The sequence below is a fragment of the Chenopodium quinoa genome, unplaced genomic scaffold, assembly GCF_001683475.1.
Source record: "Chenopodium quinoa cultivar QQ74 unplaced genomic scaffold, ASM168347v1, whole genome shotgun sequence".
Taxonomy (NCBI): Eukaryota; Viridiplantae; Streptophyta; class Magnoliopsida; order Caryophyllales; family Amaranthaceae; genus Chenopodium; species Chenopodium quinoa.
In genome coordinates, this window is record NW_018744693.1 from 3,606,131 (window position 1) to 3,628,452 (window position 22,322).

The following is a 22,322-nucleotide window of genomic DNA, read 5'->3' on the forward strand; positions in this document are numbered from 1 at the left end:
GTCGGCTTCGCTAATTTCAGAAGAAACGTGCTGATCTTCTTGTTTGTCGTAAGTGCCCTAATTATTTTTTGTATTCAGTTATTGGGTTTGTTGTTGTTATTGAGTTTGTTGTTGTTATTGAGTTTCAGAATTGTATGTATGTGTTGTTGTTGTTGGTTTTGGTTGTGTTGTTGTTGTTAGTGTTCTTGTTTATTGTTGTTGTTATTGAGTTTCGGTTTTGGTTGTGTTGTTGTTGTTAGTGTTCTTGTTTATTGTTGTTGTTATTGAGTTTCAGAATTGTATGTATGTTTGTGGTTGGTTTTGGTTGTTGTTGTTGATTTACTTACCTTACATATAACCCTTGTAGAATTATTAATGGTTTCGATCACATTACTCAGTTTAGGTTGCTATAATTGCTGATTTTGAAAGTGAAAATAGAGCTTCTATACACAAAGTACATGAGCTCAAAGTACATGTAGTCATGACTTATGCCCATGTTGAGCTTCAAGAGGTATTAAGACCTTCATAGCTCAGTTTAGGTTGCTATAATTGTGTAGTTTGCTTGCTTGATGTTAGGACATTGCCACACTGTTAATGAATTTTTGCAATCTAATATCTTTGATTAATAATGGGCTTTTCTAGAATGAAACATGGAGGTTCCGAACTACCCTCTATATTGCTATTGGGGTGGAGAAATTGTCCACAAAGATAGCGATATAACGTATAGGGGTGGGAATCAAAAATTTGTGTTTGTACATTCTGCGATGACATATTCACAAGTTCTGAACAAGCTATATGAAGAATTGAGTGTTGATCCTAGAGGTGTGGAGTTGAAGGTGGTTATGCGTTATCCTATGGCTGGGGCATATGTTGCAATTCCGTTAAATGACGACAACGCTGTTAGAGCTATGTGGATTGCTGTGACTCAGAGTTCTTCTGTTGCAATGCAATTGTTCATTGAACAAGTTCCAAAGGAGCCAGTTGTGCAAACTAACACTGGTTCCTTTCCGGGGATGGATTTTTTTGGTAGTGTGGATCAACCGTTTTCCACTGGTGTTCAAAGTGTGGGCATAGGGTCATTCACAAGAATGCTTGTTGATCCACATTATGTCAATGACCATCTCTCACAGTTTAGGTCTCCGGCCTCATCGCCTAATGTTGGAACCTCGACAAGCACACAACCACAAGGCATTCTTGATTCTCTTGACCCAAACAATGTTGATGTATTTGGCGATGCAGAGATGAATGACACTGATGAAGATGATGATGAAGAGGTAATTGAAGCTCGTGATAAGGCAATTAAAGGAAGCGCCCCCACTTCAGACTTCAATGAAGTGGCGCAAGTTGATCCTCGTTTGAATAACTCATGGATGTCTTGGTTAGGAAATGAGACATATAACAATGGGGGGGGAATTTGAGGTTGGTCAGAAGTTTGACTCATTGCAACAACTGAAAGATGCTGTGAAATCTTACTCCATAGCTAGAAATCAAACAATTCGAGTTGTGGAGGCAGAGCCAGAGAAATATGTTGTTGAGTGCAAGAGGAAAGAACAATGTAGTTGTTCGTGGAGGCTTAGAGGAGTGAAAGATCCAACACTCTCTACGTTTAAAATTGTGAGGTACAACGACCCTCATGCAAGTAACTGTGTTGGTGACATCGACTCGGGAGATCATAAGCTACTGACTTCCGAGTTCGTTTGCAATGCTCTTCTAGATGTCATTCGCGTTGATCCTTCATTGAAAATCAAGACAATGGTGCAACTTGTGAAAGAGAAATTTGATGGATTCCAAATAACCTACAAGAGAGCATGGCTAGCGAAACAAAAGGCAATAAAACTCATTTATGGGGGTTGGGAGGGTTCATATGAACAGTTGCCTAAGTACATGCAAGCTCTCAAGGAATCAAATCCTGGAACTGTTGTTGAGTGGAGGTTGTTAGAGTGTACGGTTCCTGGAACACATGTTTTTCAACGAGTCTTTTGGGCATTCAAGCCATGTATTGATGGATTCCGTCACTGCAGACCCCTTATCACCATTGATGGCACTCATTTATATGGAAAATACAAAGGCACTCTACTCATTGCTATGGGAACGGATGCCAATTTTCAACTATTCCCCCTTGCTTTTGCGGTTGTCGAAGGAGAGAACAATGATAGTTGGTCTTGGTTCATGGCTTGTATTCGTGCTCGAGTTACAGATAGGAAAGGGCTATGTGTGATATCTGACAGACATGCTGGTATTTTAGCAGCAATGGAAGAAGTTGGAAGTGGTTGGGAGGAGCCCAATGCCTACCACAAGTACTGTACACGACACTTGGCTTCTAATGTGAACTCAAAATTTAAAAGTGTCGTCATAAAGAACCTCTTTGGCAAAGCAGCTACTGCAAGGCAGAAGAAGAAGTTTGATTACTACTACATCAACAAAATTGGTGACTTGAATGTAGAGGCCCGTAGGTACTTGATGGAAATTCCGTACAGTAAGTGGTCCATTCATCATGATGGTGGTTTCAGGTTTGGTGTGAAGACTACAAACATGTCGGAAGTTTTCAACGGAGTCTTAAAGGGGGCTCGATGTCTCCCGATAACCGCTTTAGTGCAAATGACCTTTTTCCGGGTTAACTCCTATTTTGCAACTAGAAGAAGTTGGAGTAAAAGAAGACTTGAAGAGGGCCATGAGTTATCGGAAAAGGCTAAGAAGACAATAGAAGCCAACATGGAGAAAGCCGCGCACCATGAGGTTGTTGCTTTTGACTATGATGCCATCGGGTTGTATCAGGTTAGGACCGGTCGTGGAAGAAGAAAAGCTGGTAAAGGTGGTAACTCCCACACTGTGAATCTGTTGAGCAAGACATGTACTTGTGAGAAATTGAGAATATACAAGCTCCCATGCTCTCATGTACTAGCAGTTTGTCGTCATAGAAGCCTATCACATGCAGACTTTGTGGATTCTTTTTTCATGACCGCCGAATACAGGCGTTCATACGCGAAGTGTTTTGCACCAGTTCCTGATCCTTGCCACTGGTTAGCTTACAATGGTCCTACTACTATTGCCAACCCAGATTTGAAAAGAGGCCCAGGCCGACGGTCCACTAGAATTCGAAATGAAATGGATGAGCGTCCCAATCGTGTGAAGAAGGCATGCAGTGTTTGTCGGCGACCTGGGCATAACAAGAAGACATGTCCTACTCTTATTGGTGGATTTGGATCATCTGGGTAACATGATTAATTATATATTCTTGTTTAATATTTATGTTTTTTCTCGAACGCTTAACATTAATTCAATTTTTTGTTATCGTGTAGGTCCCATGGAGCCGGTGATTCGTCCAGGCCCAGTTGATCCATCTGTTCTACGCTTGCAGACTTCCCATAGGAGCCACGATGTTTGGAGTGGCGTAGCTGATAGAGTTCTCTCAGTTAGGGAGCATATGGTCAGCGTGGGACGTGAGTGGAGGGTAGATGGCGGAGTACTAGAGTACGTTAGGCTTGCTGGGTTTTACGGTGTACATAGGATTTTGGGAGGAGGGTTTTTGCTTGATCGATCTCTTCTTACGGCGTTGGTTGAGAGGTGGAGGCAGGAGACACATACTTTCCACCTAGTGGTAGGTGAGGCCACCATTACTTTACAGGATGTCTCCGTCCTGTTAGGTCTGAGAGTGCACGGCCCTCCTGTCATTGGACCTCCATTTGAGGGATGGCATGACCTAGTTGAGGAGTTGCTGGGAGTTCGACCTGGCCATGATGATAACGGTAAGCCGTTTCTGGAGGGATCTACTTTGAAGTTGACGTGGCTCAGACGTCACTTCTCACAGATGCCAGAGGGAGCTGATGACTTGACCGTTCAGCGCCATAGCCGTGCTTACATTCTCACTCTCATGGGATCTATTCTGTTCGCCGACAAGAGTGGCGATGCTGTGTCACTCTACTACTTGCCGTTCCTTCGAGACTGGGGGACAGCTTCGACCTACAGCTGGGGGAGTGCGACTCTTGGTTTTTTGTATCGGCAGCTATGTCGAGGATGTTAGCGAGATTCAAGACAGATTGGAGGCCCGCTCATCCTACTACAGTTGTGGTCGTGGGAGCATATTACTATTGGCCGGCCATACATTAGGAGGCCTCGAGATCCGCCACAGGAGGACCCTGAGGCTGAGGATGAGGATGACATTTTGGGGACTCAGCATCAGCGAGGTGTTGACCCTTTGGCGTGCAGGTACAATGTTTGCTTCAAGTTCATGTTCTTACAATTCTATCTTTCAAGAATTATTATTAACATGTCTTTACAGGTGGTTACGTGTCCATCTATCGTGTGCGCATACTGCTTCTGGACTACCATACTACAGAGATGCGTTTGACCATCAGCGCGAGGACCAGGTACAATCGGTGTTTCTTTTTTTTTGTGCATTGTATTTCTTCCATTATGTTAGTCATATACATGTTGACATACTTGTTTTGGGAATTAGATGATTTGGCAGCCATATACTGAGGCGGTGATGGATCGACTTCCGGAGATTTGTCGCTCAGACATGCACATTTGGCGTTCACGGGCACCTCTGATATGCTTTGACGTCGTTGAGTTCCACCTCCCAGACCGAGTCCTTCGTCAGTTCGGGTTAGACCAGCCGATCCCACAGGATGTAGACACGGACGTTGCTCTACACAGGAAGGATCGAAGGGGACAGCGTAATTGGGAGATTCGGCATTCGGACCATGTACACGAGTGGAGTCGACGAGAGGCATTAGTCGTCCAGGGATACCCGTTCACTGGGACTTCTTCCCCGGCCATGACAGAGTACATGGCTTGGTACCGTCGCATCACGAGACTGGTCATTACTCCACCTTCGCAGGAGCGCCCCCCGAGTCATTACCAGCCAGCTACCTCGGACCTCCTGCTTGTATGAACTTCACTTCATTTCAATCTAGTTCTTACGTTTTTGATTTCATTTTACTAACATTAAAACTACACTTAAATGTAGGCACATTCATTTGCTGATTTGCACGTCCAGCTATCGGGAGCTACTGAGACCATCTCCCACTTGCCACCAGAGACGGCTATACCATTTGCCATACAGACGATGCAGGGTTTTACATCATTTTGTGGCCAAACCTTGTCTAGGGTGGGGCAGTCACACCTTATTCAGCAGCCTCGACCGTCCACGTCTTCATCTTCTACTGTGCACACTATGCCGATCAGACCACCACCTCATCGTGGAGGCCATTCAGCACGTGCCTTCCGTCCACCGACTCCTTCTCAGCATACTATCATGACATCTCCTCCACTAGTGCATCGCCAGTATCAGAGAAACCGACGGCGTAGCAACACTACGTCTGGGGTTGGAGTTGGCCTGGATGACATTCCAGGGGAGACAGCTGCATCATCTTCATCGTCACCTCATGGGAAGAAGCAACGCCCGAGCTAAGTGTATATTTTGGAACTAAACTAATTTTTTTGTAAATGCTTAGAATTGGATTTTGTTATATTTAATCAATTGAAAAATATTCGACTTTGCAATTTCGACTTCCTTAGATCTTCATAAACTTGTTATTTATGGTGGTTGTGTTGAAAATATGCTATATATCTCATGTTTTACAGGTACACAACTTGCAGGTTTTTTTTTGAGTGATTATGCAAGTTTGAAAAAAAAAACCAGTCCAGGGTAAACCGCTACTTGAAGTAGCGGTTTTTAAAGTAAACCGCTACTTGAAGTAGCGGTTTTTAAAGTAAACCGCTACTTGAAGTAGCGGTTTTCCAAAATAAACCGCTACATTAAATAGCGGTTTTTTGTAAACAAACCGCTACTTCAAGTAGCGGTTTTAAACTAAAAAACCGCTACTTGAAGTGGCGGTTTATTGCAAAGAAACCGCTACTTGAAGTAGCGGTTTACCCTGGACCGGAAAAAAAAAAAAACCGGTTTTTTAACCCGTGCTTACATGGACGGTAAAATGGGAAAACTTAAAACTTTGGCTGCAATTTGGGAATTGCGGTTCTTCTTGACCTTAATTTGGGAAAGAGCTCTTAATCTACACTATTTTTTGTTGCTTGATCATCAGATTTCCGCGCAATTTACTGAGCCTGTATCATTATTTCCGCAAACATCACTCTCCTCTTCCCAGCTACACTCTCTCGAAATTGTTGAACAACTGCTGTTTTAATCTTGAGTTCAAATTCCAGAAATTTTACGTTAGCAAACAATTCTTCTTCGCATCTAATGATCTGAATATTATTAATTGGGTTAATCTTCGAATTAAGCTAAAAAGATGAGAGCTCAATCACAAAGCAAGCACCGACATTCTATTATGCATCTAGTTGGTTTACTCGTTTGTTTCTGTCTCTTCGTCTTCTTCATTCAATCTTCTATCTTCAGCGGTAATTTGCCCTTAATTTTGTTTTTCTTAGCTATATCTTAATCAATGGAATTTATCGATATAATTTGTGAAATTTTCTGTTTTTTTTTTTTTTTTTTTTTTTTGGTGCAGGTGGTGGAAAGATAGAACTTTTGAATAAATTGGAAGTTGAAATTCTGTCTCAGTTTCAAAGCAATGTCCAGCAATGTGTGGTGAGTTTTTTTATATTTATTTTTGGGTTTATTTTCTTCATTATATTATTGATTTACTGCCAAAATTATAATGATTTGGTTTTTTAAAAAAAATAAAAAAAATAATGATTTGGTTATTATAAATTTTGAGACATTGTAATTTGTGATTGTAAAATTTGAGCCCTCTTCACAGGTTTTTGTCTAGTTTGAATTTCCAACACTGATTTGGAATAGTATTAAACTTTGCATGTTGTAGCCTATCTCTAGCTGGCAATTACCATTTGAGAATTACCTTGAGACATTTTGGTTGTGTTTTTTTAGACAATTCCGACGATCTTGAGCAATTGGGTTGCTGTATAATGCTCATGTGGATGTATTGAATGTGCTGCATTAGCTCTAATCTGCTGCATGATCATAATGATATGGTCTACAGTGTGACAAATATCTGTAATTTTGACGATTAGGAAGTAATGTATTTTACATAGTGATGGATTGTTGATGGCAATAACCTTCTAGGCTTCTTAGTTCCTTTATAGTAGTTTTTTTCGGACATTACTGTGATACTCCATCCTGTTTTTCTCTTCTCATTTCATTGGGATGTTTTAGAAAATAGTCTGAATTAGGTTTTGATTCACACTAATACCACTCTTGTGTGAAGGTTTTTCCAGTAATTCGGAAGTGATACTAACATATTTTGGGAGTAGCTTTCTAACTGAATTTTCCTTTTCTGCTTTGACAAAACCCAAGGAATTTCCTTAGGTCTACTATGTGAAACTTATTTGTTATTTCCATTATCGTTGTCCATTATGAGTCTTGTGTTTTGACTTACAAATGTACCGAAACTTACGTAGGCAAAGAGAGGGCTTGGACTTACAGCGGATATTATTGATCACTGCAAATTGAAACTCAAGTATCCTGAAGGCACAAACAGCACATGGGTAAATCTGTTAGATCTGTACTTTATTTATTTTTTTTTCCAGTGAATAAGTTAAATTCTGAACTACTCTCTGAAGTGTTTCTTTTCTGCAGTATAATGCGCAATTCAAGAAGAAGGAACCGCTAGAGTATGATTATGATATCTGTGAAGCACTTTTACTCTGGGAACAGGTCAAGCCACTTCTTTCTTAACAGTGGATGCATCATGATTTTTGGAAATAATGTGTAATAGAGTGTTAATAATTGCAGTATCGCAATGTTACGACAGTATTGACAAGAGAATATCTGGATGTTCGCCCAGATGGTTGGTTTGATTATGCAGCAAAAAGGATAGCCCAATTGTATGATTCTGACTTTATGAAAAATGCATTTATATATATATATATATATATATATATATATATATATATATATATATATATATATATATATATATATATGACAATAACTGCAGATTATATGGTTATCTCACATAAAGTTGGTCTCCTGTTTTACATTGTGTCAGGGGAGATAAAAAATGCCACAACAAATCTCTTTGTGATGAACTTCTCAGTCCTATTTTACCAGCCACACCTCCATTTCATCCTCGTCAATTCGAAAGATGTGCGGTTGTTGGAAATTCTGGAGATCTTTTATTGACAGAGTTTGGTGAAGAAATTGACAGTCATGATGCAGTGATTAGAGATAATGAGGCTCCTGTTAATGAGGTGAATCTCTAGAATTTATAATAAATTTGTAATTGTTTGTTTTGAATTGGTTATATTGCCTATGGAATTCTGACACAAACTTTGGCCTTCTTATATTTGGTGCAATCATCTTCATTACTTCTTTCCTCTACACCCCACATGTTGTTGTTGGCGAAAAAGGGGGGATTAATTTTTACTTTGGCTTTTCGTAGTGAAATACAAAGTACATGCGATGAGAATCAGCAAATGAAATTTTTTTATTGAATAAGATTTTGATTGTTATCAAAGCTGATGATGTTTTAATAGTAATATGCTGCAGCAACCATAGTACCCAGTAATTTCTAATCTGTCTCAGTAGATTACTTTATATGAAAAAGTCTTCTATGCTAGTTGGAAGGTCAGAGAATGGGTCATGCTGATACTGGTGCCTTCATGAACCTGAATCAAATTTGAGTTAGTGCTGTAGATACCACATTCCCTTGTATTAATTCATATAATGCCAATATGTGGTCAATCTCGTCATAGTTATCTTATCTTCTGCAGCCTTTTTGCATTCCACTCTTTTTTTTTTTTTTTTTTTTTCTTCCCTTTGGGTATTTAAAAAACTATCTCATATTATTCCCATGGGTATAATGCAGAAATATGCCAAGCACGTTGGTAGGAAGCGCACCCTGCGCCTTGGAGTTAGAGGCACTGCTCGCAACATGATTAACATTCTCAAAGGGGCCCGTAAGTTGTTAACCCAATTCTTGCTTATTAATCTGTCAATATACTTTTATTCTCAAAAATCAGTGAAGTTTATTTCATTTCCAAGTATGGTTAAAAGAAGCGTGATGGAGTTTGCAGGGAAATAGATTCCTGTAGGAGGCTGGCATCAGAACTGATGCAAACCTCATTACAAAGGACAGTAATTGAAAAATTAAGTAGTTGAAACGAGAAAAGGAAATCCCTCATCCTTTTGGAAATTGACTGGTAGCTATTAGGGAGTGGAACATTTATTGTGGCTCTTACCTCAATAATTTATTTATTTATAATTTTATTTTTTTTCTCGCAGCTGAGGAAGTGTTTATCATCAAAAGTGTGACCCATAGAGACTTCAATGAGATGATAAAGGTGATTTCACATTTTAATGCATTCATATGATTTTGTAGTTTTGTTAACTCCTTCAATTGCTGTTGGATGTTCTTTTACTTATTATGGGTTGTTATGAATATACATGTTGCTTTTGAGTACTTAGTATTTAACACTCTTATCAATTAGAAAAATGGAATAAGAAATGAGCATCTTCTTATCTTCTTTTAGCAAATCTATGCATGGCCCTATCTTGTTCACGTTTCCCCCCCTTTTTGTTCAGTTTGTCCTAGGGTGGTGAGAGGTCTGTTAACACACTAGTTTTTTTGTTTTATTTTGTTTTTTTTTAAATATTTTTTTTTTAAATCAGTAGCTGACTTTCCTGTTCTTTCCTCACTTAGATCGTGTTTTTGAATTATGATAAGGGAGGTACGTCTTTTGTGGTGTTATCTGGTCAGTTTAGGTGTTTCAACAGATATGAAAATACTTTTTACCTTTGTCATATTGAGATGTTCTTTATTTACTGGTTCATGTTAAATCTAATACAATTTTCATCTTAAATCTTTGGGTGGCAGAGTATTGCAAATCCAGTTTACTTGTTCCAAGGAATTGTGCTGCGGAGAGGAGCCAAAGGGACAGGGATGAAATCTGTAGAGCTTGCGCTTTCAATGTGTGACATCGTTGACATATATGGTTTTACTGTTGACCCTGGGTATAAGGAATGGTGAGTTTTTCAACTAATTATATTGTTTTAAATGTTGATCAGTTTATGATATTGCACTTATGTAGCAGTAAATACTTATAGCCTTTTGGCAAAATGAAGAGGGTAGCAGGTTAGATGGAGAGGGAACTTATCAAAGTTAAATGGTTATATGTTTTAGTATGAGGGTACGGTGTCTGGAATGGGGACTTTAAAGGCATTGAAGGTCTTTCTATCACAGTAGTAGCAAGAACATCCTTTTTAAGGAGATAATTTTTGGAGAAGCTGGTTTTCTTGGGGCTAAAATATGCAGTGCTTGCAAAAGTTATGTGATAGGGTTATGACTTCGAGCAAAAGCAAAGAGGTAGAAATTGAGAAAAGTAGATAGAGATGAATTTTTGCAAGGTTTGAAACGCATAATTTGATGTGGAAAAAGCCTCCTAAATATAGATATAAAGATGTCCACAACAAGCACTAGAATAATTGATGAATCCGAGAGTATTTGTACATTTAACTTTGGGTAATAAGATATGCAACCCTTGGGGGTGTTTATAAGCATTTGACAAAATCACACTATAGGTATTTTTTTAGGAATGCATTGACAAAATCACACTTCAATTAGTGTAATTTGTGTTTGACTTAACTTAATATTCCCTTTTTCGCTCCTTGTGTTGCCCTAAGGATTCTATGTACCATGTCCTTAAATTATTTAATGCAATACAATAACCGTTCACATTTGCTAAAAAACGAGGTATTGATCATTGAACTGATTCATTTGGCATGCACGTGTCTTAGAAATAGGTGAGAACCATTTAAAATTTTAATGGTTCTCACAAACATCAAAAATGCTACTCCGTGAGTTCTTTTGCTTTCCCCTTCCTCTCTCCTCCACATAACTTTATTCATGGTAAGAACTTTATGCACCAAACTTCATCCCTCTCATGAACATAATATAAAGTAACTCATCCCTCTCATACTTCATTCACCATTCCTAATCATATTTTCTTTATCCTACATTTTCTCTCTTACTTAATATTATGACAGTTGGTTAAATTTTGTTTTTAAATATTTATTTTGTAGATATCAGCTTTTAAAAAATAACTAGTGAGTAGCCCGAGCGTTGTTGGTGAATTTGTGTTTACAAGGGTCACAAAGAAAGCAAACAAAATTAATGGAAAAATCTTTAAGCCGTGAACAAGCTCACTTTCCCAAAAGTATTATTCCGACCCTATACTATAACCGGGTATCACGGAAATTTACTCAGGACATACAACGAAGAACAATTGCAATAAATAGTAGGATGATTCCAACAATGTAGATAAGCTTTTGTGATTTGTGATGATGAATAATAACTTGCAAAAGGTTTCAAGAGAATGAGAATAAAACTGATTTCTTGAAGTTCTATCATCAATATGAAATTCTCATATTTATATCAAGAGCAATGAACCATAACTGAAGAATAACCGTCAATATTACTTCCCGCGCCCTACCGGGCAAGAGAAATCAAGCAACCCAGAAAAATTTGGGTGCTCTCGCGCCTTACCAGGCGGTGGCTCTCGCCCTACCAGTCATCGATGGCCTTACCAGGCGGTGACAACGCTTAATTTTCCTTTGCTCTTGCGCCCTACCGGTCGATGGCTCGCCCTGCCGGGCGCATCACCGGGCGGGCTACAGAGGAACATTTCTCTAAACCAAGATACAAATTGCTCTTTTACTTGTTCAATTTAACACCTTAACCTAAGAAATTCAATCAAACACATGAATATTTGTCTCCAATACTCCAAATAATTCAACAATCCTCGCCCATTTAAGTATTAAACTTGAGTCACTGCAAAACATCATCATCACAAAAACAATCTCATGCATAAATGAAAGTGTAAAAAGACTTGAACTCCCACTTAGTGCAACATACAATTCAAGAATCTGTATCCATTCGGTATCGTAAAACGTGTGAACCAAAAGCAACACATATTGGATACTTGAAGATATTACACACACAAGATTAATTACTTAAATACATATTTACTTGACACATAAGCTATGTGTCCATATCTATTCATAAGTACATCAAAGCTATGCCCCTAATAGCTTCTTGAAACGGCTAAACCTTGTACTTATATAGGTAGACTTCCAACATGCTCCCGTGACCAAAGCACTTTATCAGGAATTCTATTAAGTTTAAAACCAACCTCTTTTCATTACAGTAAATTGGAGTTAAGACTCCCTCATTTGTAATTAGCAAATGAGAAAGTTAATCTTATTGAACTTAAGACCCAACGTCTTATTGGGCGTTAAGTTAAGACTCCCTCATTTGTAATTATTTAGGGCTCCAATTCTAAACCGATTGCCATCCTATTGTTAACATCTCTAGCCAATGCCTTTGTAAAACAATCGGCGAGATTAAGATATGTTGAACATAATTAATAGTGATCACACTATCCTTAATAAGCCCTTGGATGTAACTATGCCGTACTCCAATGTGCCATGACTTACCATTATAAACTTAGCTTTATGCCCTTGCCAAGGTAGGACTGTTATCACAATGTATCACTATTGGTGATATCGGTTTTGGCATCCAAACATGAGATCCTTCAACCATTCGGCTTCTTTACCAGCCGAATGCAAAGCAATGAACTCCGATGTCATTGTGGAGTCCGCAATGCAAGTTTGCTTCTTAGAAGCCCATGAAATGGCACCTCCCCCATATCAGAAAATCCATCCATTTGTGGAGGAATGATCTTTGTTAGAGATCCAACTTGCATCCGAATGCCCTTATGGATATCCGCCATAAGACAAACCAAACTCCTTGGTTTTCTTAAAGTACTTCAACAAGCCAATGTAGCATACTAGGCTTGCTAATGTACCTGCTCAGACTGCATAAGCAATATCCGGTCTAGTACTTGTCATGACATACATCAAACAACCTATTACTTTAGCATATTCAAGTTGTGAAACCGCATTACCTTCATTAGGTATCAACTTTATGCTAGGATCCATAGGTGTTGAATAAAGAAAAGTAGTGTCTTCACTCACATTGAATTTCTTTAGCACCTTCTCAATGTAATGAGATTGTGATAAGATCAACTTTTCTTTTTCCCTCTTTATCCTTATGCCCAAGATGACACCCGCTTCTCCCATGTCTTTCATGGAAAACTTTGAACTAAGGAAAGATTTAGTCATTTTAACTTGTGACAAATCCGTTTCAAAGATCAACATGTCATCTACACATAGACAAATTATGACACCTTGACCGTTGTCATCAAATTTTCTATAAATACACTTGTCTGAATTGTTCAGCTTAAAAACCAAACCATTAGATAACACAATCTCATCAAATTTTTGATGCCATTGCTTAGGTGCTTATTTTAGCCCATACAAAGATTTAATCAACTTGCAAACCTTTGCTTCTTGACCCTCAACTACAAACCCTTCTGGTTGTCGCATGTAAACTTATTCCCCTAGATTTCCATTCAAGAATGCTGTCTTGACATCCATTTGATGGATCACTTGTGGATAGCCGCAAGTGCTATTAACAACCTTATAGAGAGATTCTAGCAACAGGTGCATATGTATACCAGGCTTTTGTGTATAACCTTGTGCCATTAACCGGGCTTTGAACTTTTCAACCCTTCCATCAATCCTCAATTTCCTTTTGAAAATCCATTTGCACCCAATTGGTTTACATTTTGGTGGTAAATTAGCTAAAATCCAAGTATTGTTTCCCATGATAGATTTCATCTCATCATTAATAATTTCCTTCCAAAATGGAGCATCACGAGACCTTATAGCCTCATCATAGGTCAAAGGATCATCTTCCACATTAAAAATGTATGGAAATTGTGTCAAAATAGATTCCCTTGATCCTTCAACTAAGTACACATGAAAGTCCGGGCCAAAAGATTTTTCTTTCCTTGCCCTCTTACTTCTCCTAGGTTGTGATGATGATGTAGATGCATCCTCTAAATGAGTTTGATCATCCACCTCTTGATCAATGACAATTTGATCAAGACTTTGAGCATTTGTATTCGGAGTTATGTCCTTTGGTTTAGGAATTGAAGAAAATCGATTTTCATCAAACAATGCATCCCTTGACTCAATGGTGGTGTGAACCAACCAAAAGTCATTTTGCTCTATTACATGGAACCTATAGGATTTGCTATGATCCGCATATCCTATAAAAATGCATTCAACTCCTCTTTCACCTAACTTTTTACGTTTAGAATCCGGTACTTTTACAATTGCCCTACAACCCCAAACTTTGAGATGACTCAAGTTTGGTTTCCTTTTATACCATAGCTCATATGGGGTTACATCTTTCCCTTTCATGGGAACACGATTTAACACGTAACAAGCCATTAAAACGGCTTCACCCCAAAATCCATCGCTTAAACTTGAATATGACAATATAGAATTTACCATTTATTCTAATGTCCTATTCTTCCTTTCCGCTACACCATTTTTATATGCCGCGGTTGTTTCATGTACTAAACCTAAAGATTGGAAATAACTTGGGTCAAAGTATTCACCTCCTTTATCGGTTCTTAACTTTTTAATCTTTCCATTGGTTTGCAATTCTACTTCACTTTTGTAGATTTTAAATTTGTCTAGGGCTTCATCTTTAGAGAATAACAAATAAATGTAACAAAACCTTGAAAAATCATCAATAAAAGTTACCAAATATTTCTTATTCCCTAAAGAAGGTGTGTTGCGAAAATCACACAAGTCACTATGCACTAAATTAAGCAATGAAGTATTTTTCTCAACAACTTTAGGAAATGGGTTCCTTGTGATTTTTGTTAACATGCATGTCTTACACTTCTCTATTCTTTGATCAAACATGGGTATCAAATCATGCTTAGACATAAAATATAACTTTTTATAATTAACATGACCAAGTCGCAAATGCCATAGAGAAGAATTGACATTAACAACATACACAACAACATTCAAAGTATTAGAAATACTTAACTTAAACATACCATTACACAAATAACCAAGTCCTACGAATTGACCTCCTTTAGACAAAATAAATTTATCTGACTCAACACCATTCCAAAACCTAATCGATTCAAGACTATATTCCAAAACTTAATCGATTCAAGACAAAATAAATTTATCTGACTCAACAATATTCCTCCTAAGTTCGGGAGCAAACAATACATCTCTTAAAATAAAAGACTCCCGAACTAAAGACTAGCTCCACTTGTCCTTTGCCAAACACATTAGTCGTAGAGTCATTGCCCATATAGAGAATATCTCCATCATCAACCTTCTTATGATCTATCCTTGCACACGTGCCTCGATGCGCCCGAATCGATATACCACGAACAATCAGTCTGTACACAATTGATTTCAGAAATCATACACATATAATCCATAAATGAATTAAATGAAATTTGTGCACAAGATATACCTTGTTTGTCTTGGGATTGGCTAGCATTGTCATTCCCATCTTGAGCCTTCTTCTTGCTATTTTTTTCTTCCAGATTGTACAATCTTTCTTGAAATGTCTGGTTTACCACAAACCAAACAAGCACGTGACTTTGAACCATCACCGCTAAACTTAGGCTTCTTGCCCTTATTTTTGTTTGAGTCATTACCCTTTTTCCTCTCACTTGGCTTGAGATTCTCCACTACATTTACCGTAGTAGAACTAGGATTTGGATCCTTATTTCCCTCTTGCACCCGGATTTCTTCCTCAATCCGGATGTGAGAAGTCAAACCCTCAAGATTTATATCATCTTTTCTATGCTTTAAACCCCTTTTAAAGTCTTTCCAAGAAAAAGGCAATTTGTCTATTATAGATGACACTACAAAGGTCTCATAAAGAATTATGTCATGTTGCCTAAGACTTTTTAATATTCTTTGAACTTCATGAAACTGTTGCATAATTGGCTACTTTCAACAAACTTGTAACTGTTAAATTTACTAACAAGAAATTTCTTGATAGAAATATCTTGAGCCATATATTTAGCCTCTAATTCATCCAATAGAGACTTAGCAGAATCATTAAACTAATAAACATCAAAGAGTTCATTAGACATACCATTAAGAATATGGCCACAACAAATGTAATTAATTATCATTCTCCCACTTGTTGCGTTTCCTTGTTTCCTCCTTCTCCTCTGGCTTTGGAGTAGCAAGAACATAAGCAATTCCAATTGTAGTCAAGAAGAAATGCATCTTCTTCTGCCATCTTCGAAAATCAACTCCCTCGAATTTGTCCAACTTCTGAAAATTGGTCATCAACTCCTTCACGTTTGCCATCTTTGTTGAGATTATTACTTTTGGATTGTTGGGGAATTTGTGTTTACAAGAGTCACAAAGAAAGCAAACAAAATTAATGGAAAAATCATCGAGGTGTGAACGAGATCACTTTCCTAAAAGTATAATTCCAACCCTATACTACGATCAAGTATCACGGATTACTCGGGAGATACAACGAAGAACAATTGCAATCACAAGTAGGATGATTACAATACAATGTAGATAAGCTTTTGTGATTTGTGATGATGAATAATAACTTGCAAAAGGTCTCAAGAGAATGAGAAAAAAACTGATTTCTTGAAGTTTTATCATCAACATGAAACTCTAATATTTATATTAAGAGCAATGAACCAAGCATAACTGAAGAATAACCGTCAATATTGCCTACCGCGCCCTGCCGGGCGAGAGAAATCAAGCAACCCAGAAAAATTTGGGTTCTCTCGCGCCCTACCGGCGGTTGCTCTCACCCTGCCGAGCGACGATGGCCCTACCGGGCGGTGACAACGCTAAATTTTCCTTTGCTCTCGCGCCCTAACGGGCGGTGGCTACAACCTAGAGGAAGAACATTTCTCTAAACCAAGATACAAATTGCTCTTTTACTTGTTCAATTGAATTTCAACACCTTAACCTTAGAAATTCAATCAAACAAATGAATATTTGTCACCAATACTCTAAATAATTCAATAGGCGTTGCCCAGGGTTACTACTTTTGTAATCGTGCAATTGGGGTATTGTTTTTTTTTAGGATTTTAAAATCCGAAATCTACATTATTGAATGTATATATATTTATTTATTTTTTCCAATTTTAAGGAGTAATAATTAAATCATGTAGTTAACACTTACGTATATTTCTTTTTCATATTTATAACATGTATGATTATGGGCTAAGATGGTTAAATAGCCAACTTCGTTATAAATGGTTGGGTGTTCGAATTCTCTTAACCTTATATTTTTATATGAAGTAATGTGGGTTTCTTGGGTGACGTGGCGTAGTGATTAAGGTTATTAAGTGATGATGTGGCATAAATAGATGTTGGATAGGTGATGTGGTGTCATGAAGTGTTTATGAAGTTACGTGGCGTAATTTAAAAGGATCTGCGTGGCACTTGGACGTTTTTATAAACACCTTTTAATATATTAATATAGATGATATAGTATATATGGGTCCCCTTTTGTGTGAGTTGAGACATAAACTAGCTCACAGTATTTCATGATGTGAAATTGATTAGTACATAACTGGGTTCATGGTTCTACTCATAAGCAACATTTTAATTGTGAACGTTTTTATAGAAATAAACTTACCAGGGAGTATTCTAGTAGGATCGTGGAATATGGAGATCGGGTGCATGTAGAAAAACAATCACAATTTTGTGGGTCATTTTGAATAAAATATGTTGCACAACCTCTATATTTGTAGGGCTTTGATGTCAATGGATTAAGTAGGCTAGCATACACTTAGCTTTGTGTAGAATCATCTACGCATCAAATGTTTCCAAATTTTTCGCAAGAACTTGAATTGTCTAGGAGCTTGTCTAGCTACTTCGTCAAAATTCGAGAATTCAATATGCCTTTAAGTCTTTAACATTGCATGAATACTCATTATTTAAAGCAGCAAATCATGTGAGTCTACCAATCTCACTATAAAAATTTAGAAGTTTGAAATGGACCAAGGAATATGGGCTACACCCAACAATCTCCACTAAATTTCATGTCACTTTTTGTATAAACCTCGAAGGGTAATGTGTAGATGTGATATGTCACTTGTTCAATTTGATTGAAACTCAAGGCTAAAGGAAAGGTGACGTGCTAGAACCCGAGGGCGTTGATGCCAAACTAAGGTTGAGTATGATGTTTCCAGAATTGAAGAGCCTGCATTAGATAGTGATTTTTAAGTCTAATGGTCTTTGAAAGTTGATGAGAACCCATGGAGGCAATATGTACTTACTTGATTCTAAATATTTCAGTATTTCACCCTCTAGAATCAAGAGCACCCAAATATCTAAGATTTAGAAAGATGCTGAAGCTGGACCTTAGTAGAAGTCCTGATTTTACCATATGTCTTGATCCAAATGGAGCCAGTTCCATTAAATTTGAAATGGGAACCATTGGCCCGTTATCCATAGAAAGGGATCTATTCTTCAGTAGTTGTTAATTGACAAAGTGGTCCTATTGAGAACAAATAAGTACACAAAACCAAAATAAAGTACCCAATTAGTAGTGCTATTTCTTCTTGGAGTAGTTATCAAAAGAACATAATAAGATCTTGTTTTATCCCACCAAAATTGACCTCTGCTGTTTTCTTTGTTTTTCTTCTCAACCAAACTTTTTCTCAAACTTGAGCAATCTAAAAAATTGTGCCCATTTATCTTGTATAATTTGCAGAAACTGTTGTATTTATGTTCTTTTGATAATTTATATGGACCGATTATTGGTACCTGTATTACAACAGCCATCTCTAGTATACAAACCTTGACCTTCACTTGGTTTTGTCCCATTTTCAAAGCTTGTCCTTTTATAGGAGATTAGGCTTAACGTCTCCATGCAACAAAATTACACTTTTGCCATATAGCGTGATTTCCGAACGGCCAACAAAATTCACCTAGTGAGACAATCAATAAATATTGTGCTATCTACATCATCAATTTTGGAAACTTAATTTTCAAATCACTAAGAAAATTTTAAAACTCGTTAAAATGAGTTAGGATTGGGGTATCTTCTGCCATAAACTTTGAGTTATAGTTTCTTAAATGACTTCCTGAAGCACCTTTTTGGATAGATAGAGTTGAATAGATGTCAACTCTTTTAACTCTTCCCATCTCTCATCAGTCAAAGTTTTGACTTATTTCTATGGAGCGCCTGGACCTTCATCTGAACTCTGACAACTCTCTAAATGCTGAAACTGATCTTTCCATCAAAGTCATTTTCTTTGAACTGCTTGTTAGGGACGGGGGATTAAGTAGGAAAGATAATTCAGGATTTTAGGGTACTTGTTAATGGGTTTGTCCCTTGACTCTTGTCCTTCTTACCTTCCCATTCCTAACAATGTGATCGTATTATTTGAGGAGGTAATTAAAATTTTATTTTGATTTTGTTTATAGGGGAGTGGACTGATGGTTAAATTCAGTTCAAGAAGTATTAAAAATCACATTAAATGGAAAATTTGAATGGTATAGCATTTGAATGTTGGAAATAATTGTGAGGAAATTTTGAGATGGGATATGCTTCTGGGAAGAGATAAAGTTTACTATGAACATTACTGAACATGAGAAGTAAAATAATTACTGTTAGAGATGGCAGATTAAAGTCGCATTTATGGGCACAAGATGATTATCTTAAGTCTGCAAAGGTTAGTCTACTGTTGTGGATGAAAAATATTTTATAAGCTTCTCCGGAGAAAGAAATGAAGGACATAATAGATGGTGGCGTAATAAGAAAATTTTTAACTGCAAAAACTTAATGTACAGGCCGCACACATCAGGTGTTTGTTTGTGACTTGTTAAAGTTCTGAAAGAAGGCAATGAAGGGAACTAGAGAGATGGAGATGATTAATCACAGTTCATAACTTTTAAGATGCACCTGCTTAAAATTAGAGTTCCTACACATGAATTGCTAAACTGTGACTTTTGAAGGACGGATGTTTTTTATTACACTACTTTTTTTTATTTAAAATTTTTCCTGTCTGTCTCTGTTGCTGGTATGATATGTCTCTGCTGTTGACTATGCCTTCTGTGGAAGTTCAACTCTAGAAACAAACTTAAGAAAGCAGCTTTTTTCAAACTTGTAGCGTTTTGGGATATGTATGCAAGATGTAGTGATCGAATGAATTACTTTTTTGATTTTTTTTTTCTTTTTAATCAGAGTTGTCACTGGATTCATATATTTGCAATATGGTTAAGAAGATTGATACTTCAGACTAGTTAGCTACAATCTTATTCCCTTTTATTTCATTCAGTCCCCAATATAAAGTTACCCTGTTATGGTGGTTTTTTATTTTTTATTTTTTAACCTCACTTAGTTTATTGCGATGCCTTTTCACATTCTGGTAGAAGCTGGTGAGAACTTTTATTCTTCATTTTTGTGGTTTCTTAATGTAGACTTTGGGTAAAACTATCTGAAGGCAGAATTTAAATTAGCTTGATATAGTTTGGCTGTAGGATATTTGATATGTGTCTCAGTTATTTCAATTAGCTTTTGAAAATATCAACTATAATCTTGCCAACATTGGTGGTGTTCATGTTCTGGGAATGCTTATTATGCTTTTCATGTTCCGTTCATCTTGATGTTTTAAGCTCATGAGATTTGAGAATTGTTTACTTGGTGCGTAATTGTTCGGAATTATATTGTTTGCTTGAGTGTTATATTCAATCCCAATCACTAATAAGTGATACTCCCTCTATTTTGAAAAGCCCCGTTATGACTTTGCACTATTTACTTTTGACCAATGTTAGTAATTTAGTTATGTGGCTACTTTGTTGGAATCTTCTCAATCAGTAGTTTTCGAAGATCAGCATTTTATCAATTATATTTATTGACTATATTATTGGTCAAAATTCTACATTCAAACTGGGCACTTAAACAAAAACAGAGTAAAATATTAAAAAATTATAGTCTACATGGAGTTTAAGACTTATCATCACAATATGATTTTAGAGAAAATATCTTCCAAATTGTATGAAATTGCAATCTCTATAAACTTATTATATTATCCTGTAATTCCTGTAGGACTAGATATTTCTCGGAACCAAGAAAGGGACACAACCCACTTCAAGGAAGGGCGTACTATCAACTACTCGAGTGCCTAGGGGTATGAATTGTTTTTTCCTTACTATCATCCCTACTTTTCTGGGCTTTACCAATAGTGTCTATCTTGTCTAAGTAAGGCTTAGATAACAGATAGCACTTTGTACAATACAGGTGATAAGAATACATTCACCGATGAGAGCTCAGAGGAAGGAGGACTGGTCAAGTATACCAAGCCGAGATGCAATAAAGAGAGCTCACACTGCAGCTATACGTTTAAAGCAGAGTGAGACAGGTCAGGTTGGTGACGAGGGGCAGTTCAGAAATTGCAAGTTCTGGGGTGAAAAGGGGGCTGATTACAACGGCCCAGTCTCTGGTTCTCCAGACATGAGTGAAGTCAGAAAGAACTCAAACTACAGTAAGTGGGAATTGATGCCTTTTGAGAGCCTTAGAAAGGAAGCGCAAGAATACTACCAGCAAATGGAAGGAGTTTCCTTGTATAAGGTGGATGGTAACAAGTTGGATGATCTTGTTTGTATAAGACACGCTTCAAAATCTTCTGAATAGTTGATATAGTATTAAGCCTAGGAACTCTTTTTCCGAGCCATTTACTGACATGCCAGTGGTTCTGCAGATCTAGTAGTGATTCTTTTAGGGTGTTGCAGTATTTAGTGTGCGGAAATGCAGTCCTTAAATGATCTTAACAGGTTCCTTGTGGTACTTCTCTTAGAGGGTGTTTGGTTCGCTCCAAGTAATGGGTTTGCAAATATGGTAGCTGTTTGCCCCCCTCTGTTCCGTCGCTGATGTCTGGGTAATTTATAGACTCTGGGAACAAATTTTTACTCATCTGATTGCTGGTCTGTTCCTTGTAAAGCGGAAATATTTCCACTACTGATGTATTATTTTTTTCTCCACCCCCTCCCCCTTCCAATTTGTTTTTTTTTTATTTTTTTTTTTATTTTTTTTTTTATTTTATTTTTTTATATGTTAGTAAAAACAGATTAGTATCTGTCAGGTTATAGTACTTGGTTTCTGGTATATTTATGTAAAACTACAGAAAAAAGAGATTCATGATTTAGCATTGTTAACCTTGCTGTTCTTAACTTCATATGATGATGATGTCTCCTCTACTCTGATCTCAGAAGGTACTCCTGTCCTGACTCAGGTGACAAGAAAAAATCAATTAGAATGGCGGACCATGTATGTTTACAAGATACTACCTCCATTTTAGATTAGTTTTGACACTGGTTATGAGTCTTATGACACATAGATCAAGATGATAAATTATTTTATTATCAATAGTTATCCGATTATAAATGTAAAAAGAGACAATGAGTTTGTTTGACCAAGTAGATGCCACGCAGAGTAGAAGATTGTGGAATGAAGTTAAATCTATATCTATACTTCTATACT

The 22,322-nt window shown here is 37.2% G+C and overlaps 3 protein-coding genes across 4 annotated transcripts; all 3 read left to right on the forward strand.

Moving 5' to 3' along the window:
• The first annotated feature begins 629 nt into the window (after window positions 1-629).
• On the forward strand, window positions 630-3,195 carry LOC110702330. Its single transcript, XM_021880034.1, has 2 exons — window positions 630-1,274; window positions 1,363-3,195. Exons 1-2 carry the CDS (start codon window positions 630-632, stop codon window positions 3,193-3,195), a joined length of 2,478 nt encoding a protein of 825 aa, XP_021735726.1.
• On the forward strand, window positions 2,995-4,912 carry LOC110702618 (serine/threonine-protein phosphatase 7 long form homolog). Of its 2 annotated transcripts, XM_021880356.1 has the most exons (4): window positions 2,995-3,191; window positions 3,279-4,185; window positions 4,259-4,346; window positions 4,436-4,907. In XM_021880356.1, the coding sequence occupies exons 2-4, from the start codon at window positions 3,885-3,887 to the stop codon at window positions 4,437-4,439; spliced, it is 393 nt and encodes a 130-aa protein (XP_021736048.1). In that variant the 5' UTR covers window positions 2,995-3,191; window positions 3,279-3,884; the 3' UTR covers window positions 4,440-4,907. The 2 variants fall into 2 exon arrangements, with proteins under 2 accessions (XP_021736048.1, XP_021736047.1); XM_021880355.1 differs by lacking the exon at window positions 2,995-3,191 and having other exon boundaries at window positions 3,252-4,185; window positions 4,436-4,912.
• A 1,008-nt stretch (window positions 4,913-5,920) lies between these two features.
• On the forward strand, window positions 5,921-22,017 carry LOC110702619 (sialyltransferase-like protein 1). The gene is made up of 11 exons (XM_021880357.1): window positions 5,921-6,339; window positions 6,450-6,529; window positions 7,360-7,446; window positions 7,538-7,615; window positions 7,694-7,785; window positions 7,950-8,151; window positions 8,769-8,859; window positions 9,185-9,243; window positions 9,777-9,925; window positions 20,892-20,973; window positions 21,084-22,017. Exons 1-11 carry the CDS (start codon window positions 6,231-6,233, stop codon window positions 21,474-21,476), a joined length of 1,422 nt encoding a protein of 473 aa, XP_021736049.1. The 5' UTR covers window positions 5,921-6,230; the 3' UTR covers window positions 21,477-22,017.
• The last annotated feature ends 305 nt before the right edge of the window (window positions 22,018-22,322 follow it).

Bases quoted from the DNA above. Each gene is read 5' to 3' on its own strand.
- LOC110702618 (XM_021880355.1), top strand. From the start codon at position 3,284: ATGGAGCCGGTGATTCGTCCAGGCCCAGTTGATCCATCTGTTCTACGC.
- LOC110702619 (XM_021880357.1), top strand. From the start codon at position 6,231: ATGAGAGCTCAATCACAAAGCAAGCACCGACATTCTATTATGCATCTA. The intron at 8,860-9,184 runs GTAAGTTGTTAA...TTTTTCTCGCAG, and splicing joins TAACATTCTCAAAGGGGCCC to CTGAGGAAGTGTTTATCATC. The intron at 9,244-9,776 runs GTGATTTCACAT...TTTGGGTGGCAG, and splicing joins ACTTCAATGAGATGATAAAG to AGTATTGCAAATCCAGTTTA.
- LOC110702330 (XM_021880034.1), top strand. From the start codon at position 630: ATGGAGGTTCCGAACTACCCTCTATATTGCTATTGGGGTGGAGAAATT. The intron at 1,275-1,362 runs GCAATTAAAGGA...TGTCTTGGTTAG, and splicing joins TAATTGAAGCTCGTGATAAG to GAAATGAGACATATAACAAT.